Source organism: Cryptococcus neoformans, chromosome 2 (genome assembly GCF_000149385.1).
Source record: "Cryptococcus neoformans var. neoformans B-3501A chromosome 2, whole genome shotgun sequence".
Lineage (NCBI taxonomy): Eukaryota > Fungi > Basidiomycota > Tremellomycetes > Tremellales > Cryptococcaceae > Cryptococcus > Cryptococcus deneoformans.
Genome location: NC_009178.1, coordinates 1,319,374 through 1,341,828, shown reverse-complemented (window position 1 = coordinate 1,341,828; position 22,455 = coordinate 1,319,374). Strand labels below are relative to the sequence as shown.

The 22,455-nt window shown below is 48.4% G+C and overlaps 6 protein-coding genes across 6 annotated transcripts; 2 read left to right on the top strand and 4 right to left on the bottom strand.

The window, feature by feature from the left end:
• Nucleotides 1-1,956: 1,956 nt before the first annotated feature.
• On the bottom strand, nucleotides 1,957-5,709 carry CNBB4730 (hypothetical protein; the record flags this gene model as incomplete). Its single annotated transcript, XM_772150.1, has 14 exons — nucleotides 1,957-1,998; nucleotides 2,049-2,753; nucleotides 2,810-3,093; nucleotides 3,155-3,240; nucleotides 3,288-3,514; nucleotides 3,564-3,646; nucleotides 3,713-3,886; nucleotides 3,942-4,087; nucleotides 4,143-4,754; nucleotides 4,816-5,020; nucleotides 5,069-5,314; nucleotides 5,373-5,464; nucleotides 5,514-5,639; nucleotides 5,705-5,709. The coding sequence occupies 14 exons, from the start codon at nucleotides 5,707-5,709 to the stop codon at nucleotides 1,957-1,959; spliced, it is 3,033 nt and encodes a 1,010-aa protein (XP_777243.1).
• A 707-nt stretch (nucleotides 5,710-6,416) lies between these two features.
• On the bottom strand, nucleotides 6,417-8,272 carry CNBB4720 (hypothetical protein; the record flags this gene model as incomplete). Its single annotated transcript, XM_772149.1, has 9 exons — nucleotides 6,417-6,475; nucleotides 6,531-6,685; nucleotides 6,735-6,829; nucleotides 6,887-7,267; nucleotides 7,326-7,697; nucleotides 7,768-7,866; nucleotides 7,921-7,946; nucleotides 7,995-8,068; nucleotides 8,166-8,272. 9 exons carry the CDS (start codon nucleotides 8,270-8,272, stop codon nucleotides 6,417-6,419), a joined length of 1,368 nt encoding a protein of 455 aa, XP_777242.1.
• Nucleotides 8,273-8,565: 293 nt separating this feature from the next.
• CNBB4710 (hypothetical protein) lies at nucleotides 8,566-12,192 on the bottom strand (the record flags this gene model as incomplete). Its single annotated transcript, XM_772148.1, has 18 exons — nucleotides 8,566-8,939; nucleotides 9,009-9,126; nucleotides 9,201-9,273; nucleotides 9,323-9,342; nucleotides 9,394-9,417; nucleotides 9,468-9,594; nucleotides 9,647-10,041; nucleotides 10,114-10,248; nucleotides 10,309-10,329; nucleotides 10,385-10,583; nucleotides 10,635-10,651; nucleotides 10,709-11,027; nucleotides 11,077-11,128; nucleotides 11,189-11,515; nucleotides 11,565-11,581; nucleotides 11,648-11,817; nucleotides 11,874-12,085; nucleotides 12,168-12,192. The coding sequence occupies 18 exons, from the start codon at nucleotides 12,190-12,192 to the stop codon at nucleotides 8,566-8,568; spliced, it is 2,625 nt and encodes an 874-aa protein (XP_777241.1).
• Nucleotides 12,193-12,961: 769 nt separating this feature from the next.
• On the top strand, nucleotides 12,962-14,547 carry CNBB4700 (hypothetical protein; the record flags this gene model as incomplete). The annotated part of the gene is made up of 8 exons (XM_772147.1): nucleotides 12,962-13,005; nucleotides 13,068-13,198; nucleotides 13,266-13,465; nucleotides 13,522-13,587; nucleotides 13,643-13,720; nucleotides 13,777-13,884; nucleotides 13,929-14,387; nucleotides 14,443-14,547. The coding sequence occupies 8 exons, from the start codon at nucleotides 12,962-12,964 to the stop codon at nucleotides 14,545-14,547; spliced, it is 1,191 nt and encodes a 396-aa protein (XP_777240.1).
• A 146-nt stretch (nucleotides 14,548-14,693) lies between these two features.
• On the bottom strand, nucleotides 14,694-16,734 carry CNBB4690 (hypothetical protein; the record flags this gene model as incomplete). Its single annotated transcript, XM_772146.1, has 12 exons — nucleotides 14,694-14,880; nucleotides 14,940-15,010; nucleotides 15,074-15,238; nucleotides 15,300-15,472; nucleotides 15,527-15,695; nucleotides 15,760-15,985; nucleotides 16,039-16,189; nucleotides 16,247-16,360; nucleotides 16,415-16,494; nucleotides 16,544-16,572; nucleotides 16,631-16,647; nucleotides 16,698-16,734. 12 exons carry the CDS (start codon nucleotides 16,732-16,734, stop codon nucleotides 14,694-14,696), a joined length of 1,419 nt encoding a protein of 472 aa, XP_777239.1.
• A 49-nt stretch (nucleotides 16,735-16,783) lies between these two features.
• Nucleotides 16,784-22,253, top strand: CNBB4680 (hypothetical protein; the record flags this gene model as incomplete). Its single annotated transcript, XM_772145.1, has 7 exons — nucleotides 16,784-18,036; nucleotides 18,088-19,358; nucleotides 19,411-20,882; nucleotides 20,940-21,102; nucleotides 21,175-21,297; nucleotides 21,350-22,023; nucleotides 22,089-22,253. 7 exons carry the CDS (start codon nucleotides 16,784-16,786, stop codon nucleotides 22,251-22,253), a joined length of 5,121 nt encoding a protein of 1,706 aa, XP_777238.1.
• Between the last annotated feature and the right edge of the window lie 202 nt (nucleotides 22,254-22,455).

Here is a 22,455-nt window from a genome sequence, read left to right as displayed (position 1 = left end):
GCAGCCTTTACTTGGGGAGAAAGATATCGAATAACGATGGAGTAGGCCCGGTGTTGGTTTTGAATTTTGGCATTGAGGGTATTGAGCTCATCAGTAGTGAGAACTCGAGGAGATTGGTTGGGGTCACCGGTAGGAACTGTGACAGGGATATGAAGAACAGGAGTTTCATGAAGAGTGGACATAAGACGGAGTCCAAGGAGGTAGGCTTGGATATCGAAACTCCAATCACTATAGTTGTCTTCCCCCATAAGCGGAGAAATCTTGGCCGAGGCCGTTTCTTCCTTGGGCTCAGACATGGTATTGCTGCTCGAGAACTGGACGAATTTTTGTGCTGGTATGAAGTAATTCAGGGACGGGAGGCAAGGCTCATAACCTGTCGAACTGGTCTTTACTTAGCACCTTCGTACAAACAGTCTCGTAGAACAGTGTACTAGATAGTGATGAGAAAGACCAGAAAGTTACAAAAAAGGAATATTAATAATGGTATAGAGTCTGACCGAAAATAGACCACGTAGTCATCTATCTAATTAAGGAACTAGACTAGTGAACTCCGTCAATACAATGGGATGTCGAATATCTTGTGAGTGGCAGAATTGCGGTTAAGCAGAGACCACCAAAAGCGATGGATAATAGGCCGAGCGTGCGTGTAGATATGCTCGTTGCCGACAACAACACCGAGGGAGTAACACATTCCAGCTTCCGAGTGCTGGAGGGGCCCGTTTATATCAGTGTGGACCGACTCTCCAGCAGGGCCACCCCGAGGACTTGGATTGGACTTAGCTTCGGAAGTCCCTTTCGCTTCCATGCAATCTTTGCAATCCTCAGTCTTAAAAACATCTTTGCGCAATCCATCTAGATCGACGTCTCCTAACAGGCCATTCTTGGCCAAGTGCATAATTGCAGAAGGAGGTAAGTGTCCTATATTGCGATGGAGGTCGCGCATTGAGGAATTTGACGCCATTGTAGGGGCGACAATATTCATTGGCGGAGATAATGATAGGTCTCTTTCCTCTCCCTTTTATGTTTTTGGGTTCTCGGAGGGCTTATTGGGTTGGCCACACTAGCGTCTCTTTGTGAGCGAGATTTGCTGTTAAGGGAATTCGTAGTAACGCCCTCACCGTTGTCCCCCATCGTGGTACTAACCGAGCGCTCTTCAGCTTGACTTCCTGGATCGGACGAGGCAGGGTGCTGTAAGAAGACTATGGAAAAAGATAAGATTAGAACACTAACTTCCCTACTTGTCTTGTCCTACCATATCTTGTTTCCTTTCTAAGACCAGTTGAAAGACGAAAGGGAACGTAAAAACCCGCTTGATAAGCTAGCCGCTTGGCTCAAGCGCCGCTTCCAATGAGTACATTTTTTGGTGTGCGAGAGCCCCACGTTCGTTTTTGTAGAGATACTGAGGGACGAGGATAGGAAGAAGACAAAGAGGATGAGAGAAAGACAGGGAAGTGGTTTGGGATACTGAAGAGAGAGAGGGCGGACGGAGAGACGAAGAGGAAGTGTTGAAGTGGAGGGTATCTGCCCTACGCGTCCCTATTCGGTGATAGCCCGGCATGCCTGTCTTTCTCTTTGTTCTTCGTACCTTTTCTATGCTCTTTTGTTCTTCGGCATTATTGCCCATATTCCTTGTTGTTCTTCGGCACGATGTATGCTCAGAGCTCTTGTAATATATATATCAAGATCCCATACACATGCATTATTTCTTTTCTTGATCATACGGTCGGATTCGCTCTCCTTTAGGACCGTGCAAAGAGGCGTTTGGGAAGAGAGGTCCGAGCAGAGAATGCAGGGAAAGTGTGGGAAAGATGAGTCAGCTCGTAGGGCTGGAAAATATAAGGAGTAGTTCTTCGAGTGGATAACATCCATACCTTGAAGAGAAGCGCATATAACTACTTGATAAACATGCATGTTTTAAGTAATAATGGTACAAATACTGACTGTCATCAAATGTCGTTAAATATCATCAGGAGGTGGGCCAGATATATGCACTTTCCCCTGCGCAGGATATTAGAAATGGGAAAACATAAGTGGCCAGCAGAACTTACTTTGATGTCAAGCCATGCCCCTCTACAGCTGGAGTGTATGCCATCTCCCTCATTCACTTGGAGCTCTGCCTCACATAGGCCCAACTCATCTTGTGGAAGCCATACAATTCGCTGTGGCTCCTTAGTTGCTGGGTGGAAGAACGCATTGGGGTCATTGCCATCATCAAGCTTCCTCATCAACACGCCTGGCCCGCCTGGTACAGCAAAATACTGCTCTTCACTTCCAGATGATGGGGTAGTAGACACCGCTGCTGACGGTATTCTTGAAACAGGAGGGCCAGGAATAGTGGCCGCACACGGAGTGGGCTGTGATACCTCAGTTTGATGGTCTCTAGAAGTTGTTTGAACTCCCAGCTCTATATCATTTCCACCTGGCTCCGCTGCGAAATCGCGCTCAGCAAGTGTGGTTTCCTCTGAAGGTCTTTCGGTTCCCTGGCTTGAGAGTTTTCCACGGCTATTACTAAACCCTTTATGGCCTTTTAAAAGACCTTCTTTCACGCGACGATGGTGCAAGATTCTTGAAACAAGAGGTTCCCTTGATGTGCTCAGCTGCAAAGAGGTCTGCTCTTCTATGTGGGCTGATTCAGAGGCGGATTTCTCATCTAGTTTGTTATCGGGCATGCCGAAGCTGTATCGAGCCAAAGAAAGAGGGAGAGATGATTTGAGGGGGCTGTAAGAGACGATGACTGTATACTGGATAGCAATCTGAAGCATACTGTAAGGTCTTTTTGTGACGATAAGCCAGAAACAATAACACTTACCGTAATCACAATCAACACAACCATCAAAGCTCCTTGTGCTACACATGTTGCTTTGCCCTGATCATTCCTAACTAGGAAAAACATGGCGGCCATGCAAACCTCTTGGACATACAAGCCCACAAAAACATGAGTTATAGCTTTTGGGAAGAACATCCCGCCAGTATCTTGTGAGGGTGGTTGATCAATGACCCATATATACAGGTATTTGTAGACCAAGGTTGCAAACACGAAGAATGCTGCACTAAACCCATTGATGATTGGAGAGATGACACAATAGGCGATCACTGCATCCAAAAATATCAGTTATACGAGTTCTGCTTTCGAACATGAGACAATATCGCTCACTGATGACTACATATACAGTGATTTTAGGAAATGTTTCCCCAAATTGCGGCCGGTTTAATCTGTATCTTGATGTAAATACAGAACGCCTAATGTGATGGTCAGTGAAAGCAACTTAAGGAGCGAAGTACCTTACGGAGATCCACCAAGGAGAATGATCCTGACATAATACAAGAGCAAATTTACAACACGGAGTAAACTACCCATCGTCCCCGTAAACTGGGTAAGAATGAGGGTGATGAAGAATGTCGAAGCTGTAGGCATCTGTGTAGCAAGGGTTGTTGCCGCTGATCCTGGATTATCTGCAAACTGTTGGATTGAACTGATCAACCCCGAAGCAAGAGTTACAATGAAAAAGGTGTGCTATAAACAATTGTTAGAATTACAACCAAGTAATGTGCAGCAAACGTACAATAACAAGAAACAAGAAGTATCGAGTCATAAGGTTTATCTCGACTTCGGTCCTGCTTGGAAAACCCTCAAATGCCGCGAGCTCTACAGATGGAAAGCGTCATATTGTCAACGAAAGAATGTTAACGGCATCAACATATACAAACTTACGACGCAGGATGAATGGCACCAATTCCATCAAGAGCGCCAACAGTACAGGTGGCAAGATACCACTAATTACACCTTGAAGCACCTTTTTCCCAAAGCTGGTACCATTGATCCATGCCAACCAGTGATACTTTTCCGTGAGGGTCGTAACATTGGATAGAGCACCAATGAATGCAACTGTTTGTGGCTTAATCAATGATACATTGCCCGCAAGACTTCTGTCGGAACTTACCGGGGGTGGCCCATAGAAGGATCAGCCCAAACGTAGCGGCCCAGGATATAGCCTGCCTGACATTTCTCTCGTATTGATTAAGAGAGAGATTGCGCCAGATAACATTGGCAGGAGATTGCTCTATGTACCTGTTGTTCATCGCATATCTGCAAAAACAGTGTCATTAGCTATTCCTTGACAGAACACAGAGATATGACTTGCGGTTGATTGTGGGCTAAACACTGAACTGCCATATGTGCTGCGATCTGCTGATTGAAATGGATAAACGCTGAATTCAAAGGAGGATACTTGTCTTGGTCCGAGCCCGGACTCTCAATATCCTTTTGCAGTTGCTCTCGACTCCTAGCTAATTCTGCCGTGCAATACGCAATCTCCTTGCGGGCCCACTCGATTGTATCCACCTTCTGACCGATTCCCAAAAAGCCGAGCCCAAATGGAGCCCATTTTGGTTTAATGCGAAGAGTTGGTCTCTTGGATCGAGGGACCAATTGATCAGCCAGTCCGAGGTCAGAGGGCGATGTAAATACTTGCTGAGCACCATGACCACTTTCAATATTGGATAGATCGACCGAGCCATCAACAGTTGCGGCCGTTTGGGTGGTGTTGTTATGGCACTCTGAGATCATTTGAGGATTAACTGGGCCACTGAGGGTTTCGGGGATGGGCTTTGATTTCTTCTCCAATTTCTCCGTCTTCTTTTCCCTGGAGACTTTATACTTCAAGGCATATTTTATGAGACTGACCTGTGCAGACTCAAGCTTTTGCAAAGCGTAATTTCGGCGATCGTGAATGTTTGGCATCTCCTTCAGGTTCCTAATGTCACGGCAAAATCAATTTTGCTTTCGAGTCCCGAAGAAAAACGGTGTTCCCTTACCTGTTCAGCCATATCCTCTTAACTCCACCTGGCAGGTGGGAGAACAACTGTGCGAGCTTCTCTTCAGACAGTAAGTGCTTCGGAATGCCAGTCACAAGGACCGTGTTCGCTTGGGCGAGCCTCGAATGACTGGGATTTATTAGGTGACGTTGTCTGATTACAAGCCAATGCTTCATTTCCCCCCATAGTAGCCATATGATCCAAACTGCAAAGAATCAGCTTGAGCATGATGGAGATAGGAAACGTTGTTCACAATCGAAGATATAGACCAGGACAAGGTGAGACCAGTATCTTGAAGTTTTGTCTGGCGATACATTTCCGAAGGTAAAACGATCCAAGCCTGACTTTCCCAGTACGTGAGAGTTGGCTGTGTCTACAGGAAGAAGGACAATCCAAGATAAAAGCCAGATCGGGATGGTAGCTTTGGCCATCATTATCAGGAACCTAACAAACACATATGGGTCCACGCCATTTTTGTGTAGAATTTCTTGGGGGTCAGCTATCCTTGAGTTAGCACGCATTAAAGGATTGCCGACGAAGGTTATATATCAACTCACAGGTAATGATTTGCCAAAGAGGATAGAATATATGTTTCCCTAAGGCTGGAGCCTGGGCATCCTTCGGAGGGATATACGTCCTCGGTTCATATCTATGATGGACCGGTCAGCCTATCCATAGGCTGATGGCACAAAACTCACATCGCTTTGAGCCATCTCCTAAGTCCAATAAATGCAGCCAATTCTCCCCCGGCTAAAGCAGAGTTTACGATGAGAGATGTGACGAAGGACGAAGTCGAAGCTGATTGTGCAGCAGCAGCTGTGCTCCTAGTAAATCAGTTACTAATGAGATACCTCCTTATGAGACGTCTCCTGTACAGTGAAAGACTCACGACATTGTGGCCGGCCTTCAACAAACTTTGTTAGGGCTTCCTCGAAATGTTACAATGACAATGACTGATTTCCCAATTTCGATAATAGAAGGCGACTCCGTGTATAAGTTGGCGGCCCTTTCGATAGATACAGAACCAATGCGGTTTTGATTCGGCTATACTATAGGATTGCAGTGACTGGAGGGAAGCTGTACTAGAATGTGCTGGATGACTGTTTACGAGGGAATTGTGAACCAGATTTCAGTTTGCTGGGTAAAATTTCACCGAATTGGGTATAATGACTGCAGGGATGGAAGCTGAATGAGCGTGGATGTAATTTATGAGGACATGACTGCCTAATGCAAAAATCAATAATTATATAGCGTAAAGGGGTCAGGAACACTGGCAGCAAACACGCCAAACACGACAGGGCTTTGGATGATGGTCATCTACATCGATGACGTCATTACTTTTTACCGTGTCCCCAAAGCCCCTTCTCCCTCATTTACTCCACTGGTAGCAGATTGAACCATCCATTACAACAAGAAAAATTGCTTGTCTCACGCCCTCTGCAAACTGCACATGATACACCTCACCGCTAATCACAAAGCAAAGAACACAGACACCGCGCCATTGCACAAGGTCTTATAGACTATGACTGCTGCATGGATGAAATACTGGTGAACCTGTACTATGCGACTCCTAGCACTACGCCTGTGACGACCATTGAAGCTTAGATAGGGGACGGAAGCAACATCCTCCTGGAGTCCTCAATGTATTCCTTGATACGAACTGGCATGGGGTATCAGCACACGCGTCGGAAGCTATCCCATACGAGAATGCTCACCGAGGAAAGTGACGGCTTCCCGGCCGTCGAGTAATCGATGGTCATATGTAAGAGCAACAACCATGATAGGCCGGATAACGATTTGGCCATTCACCACCACAGGTTTCTCCTTGATAGTGTGCATACCAAGCACGGCAGCTTGAGGCAAGTTGATACTGAAGAAAGGAAGTCAGCCAAGTACTAGATAGCACCAAGTTGACTTACATGGGGGTACCGTAAAGAGAACCGAAGACGCCACCATTGGAGATGGTGAAAGTACCGCCGGACATGTCCTCGATGCTAAGCTTGTTGTCTCGAGCCTAGAAACAAATGAAAGCTCAGCGTTTATTTGTGCGACTCCGTCCCACTAGACATACCTTCTTACCCAAATCAGCAATCGCCTTTTCAATCTCGACGAGACCCATGCTTTCCGCGTTCCTGACAATGGGAGTCACCAGACCCTTAGGAGTGGCAACGGCGACAGACAAGTCAACATAGTCCCTGTAAACGATGGAGTCGCCTTCAATGCTAGCATTGGCGGCGGGAATTTCCTTAAGGGCAAGACAAGAGGCCTTGGCAAAAGCAGACATGAAACCAAGCTTGACACCCTCGTTCTTCAGGACGCCATCCTTGTAAAGTTTTCGGAATTCCATAAGGGAAGACATGTCAATTTCGTTGAAGGTAGTAAGGGAAGCGGCCGCATTTTGGGACGCCTTGAGACGTTGGGCAATAGTTTGTCGCATTCGGGACATCTTGACCTATGGATGAGACGAAACAGGTCAGTTGTAGGCCTTTTCTTGAACAAGCAAAACTGACCCTGGTTTCATTCCTGCTTCCAACAGCCTTCTCAGGTTGAGGCTCCTGCTTAGGGGAAGGCTTCTCCTGTTTCTTTGGAGCAGGCTTTTCAGCCTCAGCCTTGTCCAACTTGGGCGCCTTTTCCTCATGCTTGGCGAGTGCCTCCTCACCGGCTCCCTTCTCCTTGCCAGCGGCAGGGGCCGCTTCGTCCTTGTTGCCTTCTTCAGCATTCTTAGGCTCAGACTTGGCTTGAGGCTTGGACTCTGAGGACTGAGCGCCACCCTCTCCCGGTTCAATCTTCAGAAGATCTTGGCCAACAGTGACAGTAGATTCCTCCTCGGCAAGGAGTTCAGTGATAGTACCGGAAACAGGAGCGTTGACTGAGACATCAATCTGAAGAAGATGACAAAGGTCAGCTTTGTTGTAAAATGCTTGTACATGGAAAGGCACATGTAAAACCCACCTTGTCGGTCTCAATGGTAGCAATCTCCTCGTCTTGTTTGACAAAATCACCGACTTGCTTGCTCCATTGTTTCAGAGTGCCTTCCGTGATGGACTCAGCCTAATAAATATCACGTGTCAGTCACAGTTCTCGCACGGTTGATAAGTCGCTGACCATCTGTGGAACCTTGACGGTCTCCGCTGAAGTTGGGATTTAGTCAAAGAAGACACTTGCGATGAGGAACGTACCGAGGAGGAGAGATGAAGAGTGGAAACTGGAACGGAAAACAATGTTGGCCCGAGGTTGAAGAGCAGTGCGAGAGCTAGGAAAGATTTTATATTAGCTAGGTCCTTTTTCTGTTTTGACCAATCCTTGGCGTCTACTTCAAAAGACGATAACAGCGATGTGTAAAGACGTACATCTGAGTTTTGGAGACGTTCCTGGCAAGAGAGATGGACCGAAGACTTGATCGTCTAAGGGCGGCAGTGGAAGAGGAAGCGATGGCGCGGGAGGACGTCCTGATCATGGTGTATGCTGAAATATGCTGGGATACGATGGGCGATGGAAATAAAAGAAGTCGAGAAGGGAAAAGGAAGAGTGCTATAAACGTGAAGAAATGACGAAGGCCACTGGCAGTCGAAAGAAGCGGAGAGTAAAAGATCCCACGGAGACTTGACGGACGCCGCCAATGACGCCTCGGACAATTCGCCGCCTTAAGCCGATCCCTCCCCTCCACTTATTCCGCCTTCTATTTGTCCGTCCGCTATACGAAAAACATTAGGATTCATCATCAGCCTATACTATATCAGTATGTACCATTCATCCCTTCTCTCGCACCCTTTTACGCCGTTTTTTGTCCATCAAGCCTCTATATTTTTCACCGTCCGCTTTCCTGCCAACCCTTAATAGCTCTTTCAACTTGGGGAATTCACGCATAGCGACACTCATGAGCTTGGCATTCTTTACCGTCTTGATTTTTGGCATCCAATCTTCTCTCAGTAACTCATGCTCATACTCAGGGGCCCATTCCCCATGTCTGGTATCATCGTCTTCATACTTGTCGATATACTGCGAGAAAACCTCGCCATCCGGATGGTAATGACGCCGAAGATACATTTTAAAAAGGAAAATAATGCCAACCGGAAGTCCAGCACCAACTGCCATCGCCGCCGACTGCGTCTTAAGAGTGCAGGCTGAAGATTTATTTATCAGTGAAGGAATTAACTGGAGTCATAGTACATCAGCACTATAGGAAAACTCACTTAACACCATGAACAGCTGCATGAAGACGGTCGCGATAAGGACGCGATTTATCAAGATCTTCCAGCACTTTCCATCTGTTTCCTTGGAGTCAAATACAAATTTAAGCTGATTGTTGTGCTACCGAGGTGAAGAAGTCAGTTCATCGCAGCATCAGATGACATTTTCAATTTCTCGATATGACCACGACTCACAATGATGTATAGTGCCCAAAAGTAAATGGCCGCGCATATAACAATGATTGGGGCCAGTGGAGCGTACATCAGACTAGAAAGTGGTGAGCAAGAACTTAACAGCCTATCATGTCTTCGCTTACCCTACTACCATAGCAAAGAGCTAGCTCAATCTGGATCAATAGAGCCTCATGCATTATAAAATAGAACTCACCACGTGTGAATACTCGATCGCGTACTTAAGAGCAAGAATAAGTTTGTATAGGAGACACATATCTCTGCACTTACCTCAAAATTTTCTGGCTGCGCCACTTCCGCCAGGTCATGAGGTGTTTTGATCATCAGTAACTGAGGCGTCTTTAAAATGAGTCTTGGTATTTGGAGGAGCTGTAAGCACGCCACTACTGAGCGAATCCTTAAAATACGCATGAGCATGATACTCCTCGTAGTCAGGAAATATGACTGACGGGTACCATGACAGCCAGTACAGGCTTTCAGAGATATATGCTTGAGTGACTTTGGCTGGGACATCACCCAGACCTGCATAGATAGTGGACCAGCTTTCTTTCCCAATGTCTTCCGAGATGGTTAGATATGTTTCATACACGACGCCAAGCAAAGAAAACACAATGAAATTGGATACTAGTTGAAAGATGAAGAGCTGTCTGATGACGGCCTTATCCAATTGACCCCGAGTAAGAGCGCCTGACCAACGAGAAAGCCGTCGCATGATATATGGAAGGATATAGGAGAACATGGCCGAAATAGTGGCTGGAAGAACTCCTGCAAGGACGGTGAAGATGGCTTTCCAGATCTCAGAGGAGTCTTCGAGCTTTGCCAGAGTTGGCCAGCGATCTATGGCCTTCCGGATTTCACGTATTAATACTTCTCAAGTAATCTACTTGGGATTTGCCGTAAGAAAACTAAGACTTACTGTACCCAGATTGGCTAAGACAGTTACAATCATGAGCGGAATAGTGTTCACGAAACAAATAATTACGAGAGCAAATTTGCCTATGATTGCATGTGAATGGCGTGACTTGACATCCTTTTCAAGGTTCTTCCAGAGCTGCACAGACATCGTTCATCAAGGTCGGTCCCACGTGATATGAAGTTACAAGTCACTTACAACGTTGTGAGAACGTGGTGCCTAAATATATGTCTATCAGCGAGCTTTTTTAGAAGGCAAGCGAAATCCGACACACTCGTTGAATATGGTAACCTGCCCGCTTCATGTCGTCTTTCACATTTTTCAAGATTTCACGAGCTTGTTTGGCACTGGGAACAGTGACAAAGGCTGATGTGATTGTGCCGGAAAGATCCGTGTGACGAACATCAACTTGTCCTTGGCGGATACGATCTTGAAGCTCTTCAATTTCGAGTTTCTCCTTGAACGCTTCAACCCTGGGCATGTCAGACACAATTAGCCCTCTTTTGTAAATGGACTTTACCTACACTCTACTCGAAGCAGACTGTTTGGCTCAAGGCCCATCAGTAACAACTTTCCATCCGATAATTGAAAGATTTACTTTGGATCGCCCACACATTCTTCCTGTACAGCTATCGTAAAGAACTCCCGCACCTCTTCCATGGAAAGTTTCCATGGCAACGGCTTTAATCGCCAAGTTGAAATGCTTCTTCTTGAATGTTTCCATCTTCTCATGCAAAGGATTCATGTTATGTATGGCGAACCAAACCCTGGCATCGATTTTGCCCCTTTCTGCACCGAGAACAAGAGATTTTATCTCACGTTTGGCATCTGCAACAGTCACAATTGATTTTGCTTTGTTCTGGCGAAGCGATAGATTGGTGATCATCAACGTTTTGAAAGCGACTTCATTATAATTCCTGGATTGCCGTTAGGACCCAAAATCATGAATGGGTATCAAGAGCTTACAAATGAGTCCATTCTTGCACAATTTTCAAGTGATGAGCAGATGTCTTGAGGACTTCAGATTGTTTCGCGTTAGTCAATCACGAAGATTTTCACGTTGAAATATGTAACTAACCAAAGACTATGATCATCATTGTCACGATCCATTCGAACGAGATGTGGACCAAAAGACCATTGCTGGTGACATTGGCAGCAGTTAATAGCTGGGGGTTATCTATTATGGAGGTGTTGTTCGAAGTTTCTGAGCTTGATGAACTTGGACTGTCTCGTTTTGTTATATCATCCTCGCCCCCAGAAGAAGAGATCGTACTCGTGCTGCCGTATGTGGTTTGCGTGTTGAGGTAGTAGTTTGTGATGGCCAAAAGACCTGCCAGAACGGACATTGCGGAGAAGAGGTATTTCAAAAGTCGGAGAAAAAGAAGATAAACCATTGCGTCCAACCCTGGTATGATGTTAGCTTTGTAAATCCATGTAAAAGAACGTAAGCTTACCGAGCATGTGTAGCAGTCTAGCCGAAGAGCATCAGCTTTTTTTCTCGTAATTCTGATTGAGTGTAGACTAAAATGAAACCTACTTCAAGTCATGTTCAAACACACTTAAACCGGGATTTCCCGTGGCCTTTTCATCCATATTTTTACTTCGACCAGCCCACATTGAGCGAAGAAATTTAGGCATGGCCGACTTGCACTCGATGGATATTTCTCTCAAAGTGGGTATCAGCCATCCGAAAAACCCGTTCTCCGACTAAGCGCACAGTTCAGCCATTACTCTCAGGACTTCATGGAAGTAAAATGGGTTACTTTGGGTGCTCGGGCTATCCATTGTCCCGGATTGTTCTTTCCTTCTGGATAGTAAGTAGGCTTATTGCTTTCCTTCTGTTCCAGATATTTCTTCCGTTCGTGTTCGTCCATTTCTGCTAGCATTTGTTTTTCTTCAATCTTTTCTTTTGGTGTGCGCGAAGGTTTGCGAATCTTGAGTCGTGGAAGGTAAATGAGCTTCCATCGAGGTCGTGCTAACGAGTAGAGGAGAACTATGATGACCTAGAAATGGGTCAGTCGGCCACAGATTCAATGGGTTACATGTTGCTGACTGACCGCGCCGGCTGCTGTTAAACCCCATGCTGCTAGAATTGATTTAGCAGAAACATTCCAGTGCTCTTCTGCTTCTAGGATTAGGTCTGACGCTGAGATACTGTCTCCTGTTGTGCTGGGGGAAGACTCTACTGAGGAACTTGGGTCAGCTCGAAGCAGCAAAGCGGGAAGGTCTTGCTGGCGACTGTAGGGGAGGCTGAGCGGTCGATGGTAGGCTGGAAAGGGCGGCATGGGTGCTGTAGCCTATGAACATGACTTTTTTGCCGTTATACGACGTCGCTAGCGAGATTGACACAAACTTTTGCTGCAGGTCTCTAGGAGTCCATGATGATAATGACTTAAGCGTCTCGGGTGGTAAGTGTTTCACCGTTTGCTTACGGCAGGGAGGTGAAAGGAGGTACAGGGAAGACAGTCAGGGGAGAAAGTGGAAAGGAACTGGCAGTATCTGCTGCATGCCTGCGGGCCAGCCCTGAGAGGCAATGGGCCAGCTTTCAGTGACAAGTCCTGGAGCGCTGAGCGGGTATCCTGATCAGAAGTCGGGGAACGAAGGTCGTTCGCGTCTACTACGACTGATTTATAAATAATTATGCGCCAGCGAAGGGATGGCGGGTGTCGCCGTTCGGACAACGCCGCATTGCCACAGGTTACTCGCTGGGGCTCGCGATACTCAAATGCTGCATGTTGCCTACAGTGGCGGACTCGTTATTCGGCCCGTTTCTGTGCGATTCCTGCAGCTATTCTGACACTCTGATAGATATTTCATCTCTGCTCTCTTCAGCACTTCTCTCGTAACAACCATGGCCGCAGAGCAACCCTCCTCCTCCGCCTCAGACATCACCATGTACGTCCCCACCCACCCATTCGCCTCATGACATCATGCTGACCACCAGTCAACTACAACAGCACTGTCAAGGGCCCTCAGGAACTGAAGCTCACCATCTCGGTCTCTCCAGACAAGAACGTCGCTGAGCTGAAACAACTTATTGCCTCCAAATGTGACGTGGAGAAGGATCGCCAGCGTCTGATATATTCTGGTGAAGCTCTCTTCAGCTCATGTGCGTTTGCTAATTCGGGCTGACTTATGGGCTTGAATTCATGTAGGCAAGGTCTTGAAAGACGAAGAAACCATTTCCAGCTACAAGATTCAAAATGGCCACACAATCCACATGGTGAAGGGTGCTGCAAAGCCCTCAAGTTCAACCCCCGCCGGTCAGGCAAGCCAACCCCCCAGACTACCTCAGATGGGCACAGGTTTGAATGTGGGCAGTAACCCTATCGACAATGTTGAGAATATTCATCATGTACGTTAGATCGACCGTCCTTTTAGCTCAAACCTAACCACCATCAATTACACCAGGGGCTAGCGGGGTTCAATCCTTTTACAGGAGTTCAAGGGCTCGAGAACTTGAATGATCCCAACGCTGTAAGTGCTCAGCAAGATAACAGGCATCTGGAACCTGCTGACAAGGGTTTGTTAGATGTCTAACATGATGCAAAGTCCCGAATTTCTCAGAAGCATGTCCGATTTGATGTCCAGACCAGAAGTTGTAGATCAGGTGCGTTCATGCGTGAACCATTTGAGTTTAGCAAACACTGATGGCTTGTGTCTTAGATCATTGCTTCCAACCCACAACTGGCCTCCATGGGTCCCCAGATCCGGCAAATGATGGCCTCTCCTTTCTTCCGGCAGATGATGTCCAACCCCGAGACCCTTCGAACGGTATGTTTTCCTTGTCCTGTGGCACTTAAACTGATTGCGATTAGATGATGCAAATGCAGTCGAGCATGGGCCAGGGGGGCGGACTGGGAGGTCTAGGCGGATTCAACCCATTTGCTCCCGCAGCTGCTGGGGCCAATGCGAATAGCGCACAAAACAATGCCGGCCCCACGGATCCATTCCCCAACCTTTTCGCCCCTAATGCTGGCAACGCCAATCCTACTGCTGGTGGAGGTAATGCCGCTGCCGATCAAGCAACAAACGCTCCTTCCAATCCATCCCAACCTAATGCCGGTCAATTTCCTCCTGGACTTGCTGCGCTGTTAGGTCTTGGGGGCGGGATGCCCGGTGCAGGCACGAATGCGGGAACGAACCCCAATCCATTCGGCGGGATAAACCCTGCACTCTTTGGCGGCTTAGGTTCTCCCTGGGGAGCCCCGCCAGCTAGAGACGAAAGGCCTCCAGAGGAAATCTATGCTACCCAGCTGGGACAGCTGAATGCTATGGTGAGTCATTTTCGTAGGCCGTAATTTGATCATGACTCTGATGTTGCAACTGTAGGGTCTATGGGATGCCCAAAAGAATATCCGAGCCCTTAGAACTACTGGCGGCAACGTTGAAGCAGCCATCGAGCTGATTTTCTCTGGCCAGCTTGATCAGGCCTGATTTACGTTTCGGTAACTAATGACAAGGTGCCCCATGCAACGTTGTACAGTTGATACCCTCATGGATTGATATATTTTATTTTCGCACTCGGTTCATGCGTACAGATCTACATTATCGTACAATGATAATACTCTAACCAGATATGATTAATGTGAAACGGCAGGGTTCTCTCCCCTTGCCACCGCGGCCCAGTAAGCACCTCCAGGGAAGGCGTAGTCCTCCATTGACTTTTCAAACATCTCGATAGAGTATCCGCCCTTGGCATCGGTAGGTACATTGTATCGACCTTCAGAGTTGATGGACACGGGGTAGAGGAAGTGCTCATGCAGATGGCTATGTGAAAGGGGGTAAGCGAAGGGCAATTGTATCAAGGAGTAGAATGGGCCACTTACTCTACAAATTCCAAGACGTTACGCTCCATATCACCAGAGACGCAAATGTAGTCAATGAGAGACAAGTGGATCTGGAGAGTTACTCTTTGATCAGTTTCTTTTTTTGTCGCTTTATAGAAGCTGAATATACTCACCACATACTCGCACAATCCTACACCACCGGCGTGAGGGCAGACTGGTACCCCGAATTTGGCAGACATGAGCAAAACAGAGAGAATCTCATTGACACCGCCCAGTCGACAAGAGTCGATTTGACAAACGTCAATAGCGTCAAGCTGCAACAGTTGCTTGAAGACCATCTGTCATATGTCGGTTTTAGTGGATTGTTACGAGGGTGGGTTCAAAAGTTTTTTAACTCACTCGGTTATGAGCGTGTTCACCTGTGGCGACGCCGATATTGATGGGTTTAAGGGCCTTTCGAATGGCGGCGTGACCGACTGCATCATCGGGGGCAGTAGGCTCTTCAATGAACCAAGGCTTCAAGGGTTCAAGCTTCTTCATGTACTCAACGGCCTGAGGGACATCCCAGACCTCTGATAAAGGGATTAGTTAGCTCTGCGGCAGGTTTCCGGTTTATAGTGACTCACGGTTGGCGTCCACCATCAGTACACAGCCTGTGGGGCCGGCGTTCTTGTTGGCGATGGAGGCAGGGTCGATAGGTTTTCTATCTTTAGGCATGTTGGCGGGATCATCGATGATGGACCTGATGAGTCGTCCCCTTCGAAGATCGTCTTCGGGGTCGGCGCCGACTTTGAGCTAAAGAGGTTTAAGAGATGTTAAAATGGGCGATCGTATCCGTCTCTCTCAAGTCGACACTGACCTTGAAATGGTTGAAGCCTTGGGCAAGGCTTTCCTTTGTCAATCGCCTGACCTTTTCGTCAGAGTACCCGAGCCATCCGACAGAGGTGGTGTAGGCAGGGTATCCCCTCTTTTTGACGTCGGCTTCCCTGGCAGCCTTTCCAGACTCCTTGGACTTGAGGATCTCAAGGGCTTCGGCCGGGGAGAGGGCGTCGGTGATGTATCGGAAAGAGGTGGCCTTTACGAATCTGTCTGACGGTTAGCTTATTTTATCCAAGGTGAAAAGTACAGCAGGACATACTCTTCAGGAGTAAAGTCGACAATGAGCTTCCACAAGGGCTTGCCGGCGTGCTTGGCGTACATATCCCAGATGGCATTGGAAATAGCGGCGGTAGCAATATGGATGACACCCTTTTCAGGGCCGAGCCAACGGTGCTGAGGGTCGGCCACCACTTTAAAAGATGTTAGCCGACTGGTTTCTATTTTCCTGTTGGAAAACGATGGCTTACAAAAGTCCCAGAACTTGCCCATGTCGGCAAAGATGGGGGCAAGGTCCAAACCGACGATACGGTTAGCTATTTGTTCGATAGCAAAGCAGACGATTTCGTTTCCACGACCAATGGCTGCAGAACAGTCAGAAAATATTCCTATGCAGGCAATAGGATGTTTTTACATACTAAAAGTCATTCCTTGCCCCTTGAGGTCAGAGTTCGTCTTGACGACGATGTAGGCAGCGGAATAATCGCACTCCTTGTTCCTGCGGTGCTGTCAGTATGGGCTTTATGGACTGGACTGAAATGGCTTACATGGCATCCGTACCGTCACCAGTGACATTCTTGATACGAGGTGAGCTGCTGCTTGGTGGTTGAAAAAAAGAAAAAGGTCAGGCTTACGGTGGGAAATCGGATATCTGATGCGAATGATTAGCCAGTGGTCATGAGAGGGCAGTGCATGACATACCGTGGACGGAGAATTCTGTGATCTTGAGGCCTGACATGGTTATTTGTGGAGCAATAGTGGGGATGGAAGAAACGGGAGACGGGTGTATGGTATTTAAATGTGGAGGAAAGAGCGAATACCGAATGGGCGGCCTGGTATGGGGACGTGGGTTTGCCGAAAACACACGGTCGGGCCGCCTACGGCCCGGGAACTGGTCACGTGGTCGGTCCGGCTACCCGAGAAGTTGCGGAGATGGGGGGATGTCCGTGTGCCTGTCGCTGTGCCTTTTTGGTGTGCCTGAATGCCGTCTTTTGTTCTTTCGGTGGAGGACAAAGAGGGACGAAAAACAAAAAGACACGATGATCCAGCCGGGGGGGGGGGGGGGAGATGGAGTGTCCATAATTGCACCCGCCTCTTCTGCACCTATACAAGCCCCCCAGCCGTTGGCCCATCTCTACGCCGGAGCCCCCATGTCCACCAGCAGCCGCTTTGCGTCGCCGGACAGAGTCGAGCTCGTCGCGCTCACACCACGCCAGCTGCCGCCCACGTCCGACGGCTCGCCTTTCCACGACCGGCATTCAGTGGCTACGCCTGTGGCCAGTATGGCGGAGGAAAGCGACGGGCTGTCGGGCTACGGCTATGGAAGGAGCCGCCAAAAGACAGCGCCAGGCTACCAGTTCGCCAACCCTTCTCCCGCTGGCCTAGACGAAAAACGCGGCCAGCCAGTCTCTTTTGGCCCAATGCTGGACGAAATCACGCCTCCGTCACAATGGAGAAGGTCATTATACCCAGCTGATGCGCCGCCCATCCCGGCTTCAACGTTTGAGCGGCACCTCGGCCTCGTCCCTCTTCCAACATCCCCGGCCACGTCCCATCGCATCATGCCAGTTTCTGAGCCTATTAAACCCAGGTTCCGTCGGCTCTTTGTCTTCACCACCACCAGAGACTATATCTTGCTTCTCTGCCCAGCGGTTGTGCTTTCCATTCTCTCGGCACTCATCCAGCCCTACATGTCCATCGTGATCGGTAACGCCTTCGCCATCTTTGCAGCCTATCCCCTGAATACCTCGCTCGCTACCGATGCCGACCGTGCTGCCCTCCGCAGTGGTGTCGCCAGCACGTCTATACAACTGACAGTCGCCGGCGTGCTTGCCTTGCTCTTCAACTACTTGAAAGGGGTCATGTGGACGAGATACGGCGAGACAGTGGCAGATAGATTAAGAGCCAAGGTCTATCATGGTGTGCAGGGTAAGCCTATGGAGTGGTATGATATGGGCATGGGTATGAGAGAAGAAGAGCAAGGAGAGGGAAAGGAGAATGACACCGTAGGCGCTGGTGGCTTAATGTCAAAGTTCAACAGGTATGTAATCACTGTGGTACTCATCTTGCATTCCTGACCGTACCACCGCAGGGAGACCGATGATGTTAGGATGGCCACTTCCCACGCCTTTGGATTAGTGGTTCAAAACACATTCACTTTCGTCCTGTGCTTCATCCTTGCTATCATTGAATCGCCATCTTTGGCTTTCGTTACCCTCTCCACCATTCCCCTTGTCGTCCTTACCCAAGTCGTTACCCAGATCCTTTGCGCGCCTCTGTTGGCTACCGAACGACGCGTGCTTGCCGAGGCCTCCACCAACGTCGAGCGTGCCACCGCTGCAATTTCTACAGTCAAAGTACACAACGCTCAAGCAGCCGAAGAAAACAGGTTCATGCACTCGGTGAGCAAGAGCAAAGGTAATTTGATCAAACAAGGATTGGTGTGGGGCGTATCCGCAGGCTTGACAGACTTTTTCTTGCTCGGAACGTTTGTGCTCGGATTCTGGTATGGCGCCAAAATCATTCGGGAAGGCAAGGCCACATCAGGAGCCGTCATGACATGCTTCTGGGCTTGTCTCTTTGCCGCCACGTACCTTCAGCAGGTTGTCCCCCAGCTCACCATAATGACCAAGGGCAAAAACTCGATCGCTTCGCTATTGACAGTCATTCAAGCTAACCCTTCCAGACCCATATCTGGCAACCCATTCTCCCCTACAAACTCTCCAATTGATAGTAGCTTCTCTCCTGCGGTTAATACATTGAACCCCAAGCGTGTTTCCCGCCCTCTTGCTCTCCAAGGGGTTCGACCTTCTCGATGCCATGGAGAGTTCAATTTCAACCACATCTCATTTGCCTATCCATCTCGCCCGGAAAATCCTGTACTTTGTGATATCTCCCTTTTCATTCCGCCTGGGGAAACAACCTTTATCGTGGGCGGTTCAGGCTCTGGCAAGTCCACCATTGCTCAGCTACTCCTCCGACTATACGACCCCACGTCAGGAGAGATTACTATGGATAACCAATCTTTCCCCTTCTTGAACGGTCATTTCACAAGAGAAAATATCGCTGCTGTACAGCAAGGCTGTATTCTTTTCGATATGTCGGTGCATGACAATGTCGCTATGGGGCTTGCTGGCGCTGGTGCCGATCCCAAGACAGGCGTGAAAAGGGCACCAGAGGACGTGACCCGTGAACAAGTTGTAGAGGCTTGTAAAATGGCGATGATTCATGATTTCGTGGTGAGCTTGCCCGACGGTTATGATACCATCTTGGGAACCGGTGGGTCGAGTTTGAGTGGAGGACAGAGACAGCGATTGGCGATTGCGCGGGCGAGAATCAGAAACCCGACCGTCCTCATCCTTGGTAGGTCGTTTGCCACTGCCTTCTTGGCCGGGCGCTGATGGTTAAACTATAGATGAAGCGACATCGGCTTTGGATGCCACTTCTAGGGTGCTTGTCTTCCAAAATCTCAAGGCGTGGCGCAATAACCGGACCACCATCGTCATCACCCACGACCTTTCACAGATCGTTTCCGACGACTTTGTCTACGTCATGAAAAACGGCGTCGTCGCCGAGCAAGGATTTCGTCTTGATCTCATGAAGAAACCAAACGGCACGTTTGCCCATATGGCGGCGGAACAAGCCGTCAATCCTTTGCCGGCCAAGGAGGTCGCGTCTGACGCAGAGTGGCATGATGCGCTCAACACACTCCTCGACATGGAGGAAGATTATGAAGAGGTGCTCGACAGCAGGGTCAGATCTCACACTCCTTCATTTCTTGGGATGCAGAGAAATAGTGCAGTCTATCTCGATATCCTTGACGAGTACTCCAGGAGTCAGCGCCTTTCTCAAGTCGACCGCCGACAGTCTCGTACTAGCTTGACACCCGCTCAGAAGCGTCTATCATGGACTCCTGAGCAGCTGGGCAGTCGTGCCCCTAGCAGACAGAGTATAACCGCTCCGATCAGTCGCCCTCCGTCTAGCCAGATGAGTCGACCCGTGAGCAGGTTAAGCGTCGTCGTCGATTCAAATTCGAGGCTAAGCTTGAGGACCATGATGGCGGAGAGCCGAGGACAAGATGGAAGAATGCTTCATCCGGGCTGGATGGAAAAAAATTCATCCTCAAGGATAAGCGCAATTAGGCAAAGGCAGCAAAGAACACTCTCTGAGAATCTAGAAGACGACTTGAAAGGCCTGCCTTCCGATGTCAACCTTTCCGACAGCGTTCTTGTTGAAGAGGTCTCCACAGGCTCAGCCACTATGCCACCGGTTCCAGGCTTATCTTCTCTCATCAAACTCTATTTCCCAACACTTCCAGCTAAGCCACTTCTCCTGCTTGGCTGTATAGGTTCTATCGGTCACGGAGCGACAACTCCCATCTGGTCATTCTTCCTTTCCAAGCTGATGACTATCGTTGGAGCAGGTGGTGCTGATACCACCTCTCTCACCAAATACGGTCTCATAGTCCTCGGCTTGTGTGCCGCACAAGGGCTGTCGAACTGTGTTCAGGAATATGCCCTTGTTGGACTCTCTGCTAGATGGACCCATATGGTACGCGGGGTCGCCATGCATAAGCTCATCACGCAAGACAAGGCATTCTTTGATCTTTCATCCAACTCGCCCTCTCGACTGGTCCAGATCCTCATCAAAGATGCCGACGACGCGAGAACCATTATGAGTCAAGTAATCGGTAGGGCGGTGACTGTGGTGACCATGATCGGTTTGGGTTTGATTTGGGCAATGGCTGTGGAATGGAGGTTGACTCTGATAGGCTTGGCCTTGGGTCCAATTTTCGGCGGATTCATGGCGGTTAACTCATGGTTCATTGGTAACGTCGAGCTGGCTTGCAAAGTTGCAAGAGAGGAGGTGGGAAGAGTGTTCTATGAAGTAAGCAATATACTGCAATGGTTTCCACAACGAAATTGACTGATTTCCCCTTTTCAGAGTGTAGCCAACGTCAGGGGGATCCGAGCGATGGCGCTCGACAGTGCTTTTGAAAAAAGGTTCGAGGAGGATGCTAGTAATGCTAGGAAGACCGGTACACGTTCGGCATGGGCTATGGCCATGGGTGGAGCGATTGCAGGAGGATTGCCTTTGTTTGCTCAAGGTGAGTACGATGCCCGATCTCGTTACAGATTTAGCAACTCGTTCTAAAACTAAATCTTCTTATGCCGTCTAGCTCTCATGAACTTTGCCGGTTCAGCTTTTATGCTCCAAGGGCGCATGAACTACGAGCAGATGTTACAAGTATATAACCTTGTACTGTTCAGCCTAACTTTTGGCAGTGGTATGCTTGATTTTAGTAAGTAGATCTCGTGATCGTCAAGAGTGTTTGTTTGCTGATCAGCTTCCAGTCCCTACCATGGCCAAAGCTCGAGCAGCTGCTCGGGACTTTAACCGCATATATCAGCTATGCGAATCCACCACCGAATCAATCGGTTCACTTCGCTTTCCCATCAATGGTCACGTCGAGTTCTCTCATGTCAATTTCTCATACCCCTCGAGGCCTGATGTTCCCATTCTTAAAGACGTGTCATTTACGTTCAAACCCGGAGAGTGCGTTGCAGTCGTCGGTCCTTCCGGCTCCGGTAAATCGACTATCGCAGCTCTTCTGCAAAGGCTATATGTGCCAGATGGTGGCGACATTCGCTTGGGCGATCGTAGCCTGAGGGAAGCGGATGTTGTATGGCTACGGAATCATGTTGCTGTTGTATCGCAGTCGGCCAATCTCTTTGATGCCACCATCGCCGAAAACATTGCCTATGGATCACCCAATTTGCCCCTTTCCGAGATCTACAGAGCTGCCGAAGCTGCCAATATCCACGACTTCATTCAGAGTCTACCGCAGGGCTATGAAACGAATCTCGGAGAAAACGCCAGTTTGATCTCCGGCGGGCAAGCTCAAAGGCTGCAAATTGCGAGGGCGTTATGTAGAACAAGCAGGGTCCTCATCTTAGACGAATGTACCAGCGCATTGGATCCCGACAACGCTAGGGCTGTATTGGACACGATTGTCAAGATCAAACAGGCAAGTACATTCGTGTTACGTCGTAATCCTCCTCGATCAATCTGACCGCTGATATCTGGATATAGGACCGTACAACAATCTTCATCACCCATTCAGTCGAGGCCATGAAACGCTGCGATAGAATCATTTGCCTCGGAGAAGGTAGAGTACAGGAGGAAGGGTCATTTGAAGAACTCGTTAGGAAGGGAGGGGTATTTGCTCAGCTGATGAAGACGGGAGAATGGGAGTAAATTATACAGGTTGCTCTTGCGTTAATGTTGTACAGCGATATGAAAATCTCCTAGATGTAACTGGCAATTTATGAATTTGACATATGCGGTTGCATATAGATTCGGATATCATTTCCGAGGTTTAAAATGTTCAAAACCAAAGATTAGAAATATCTATATACAATTTAACAATAACTCTAGCACAACAGCAACACTTCCATGT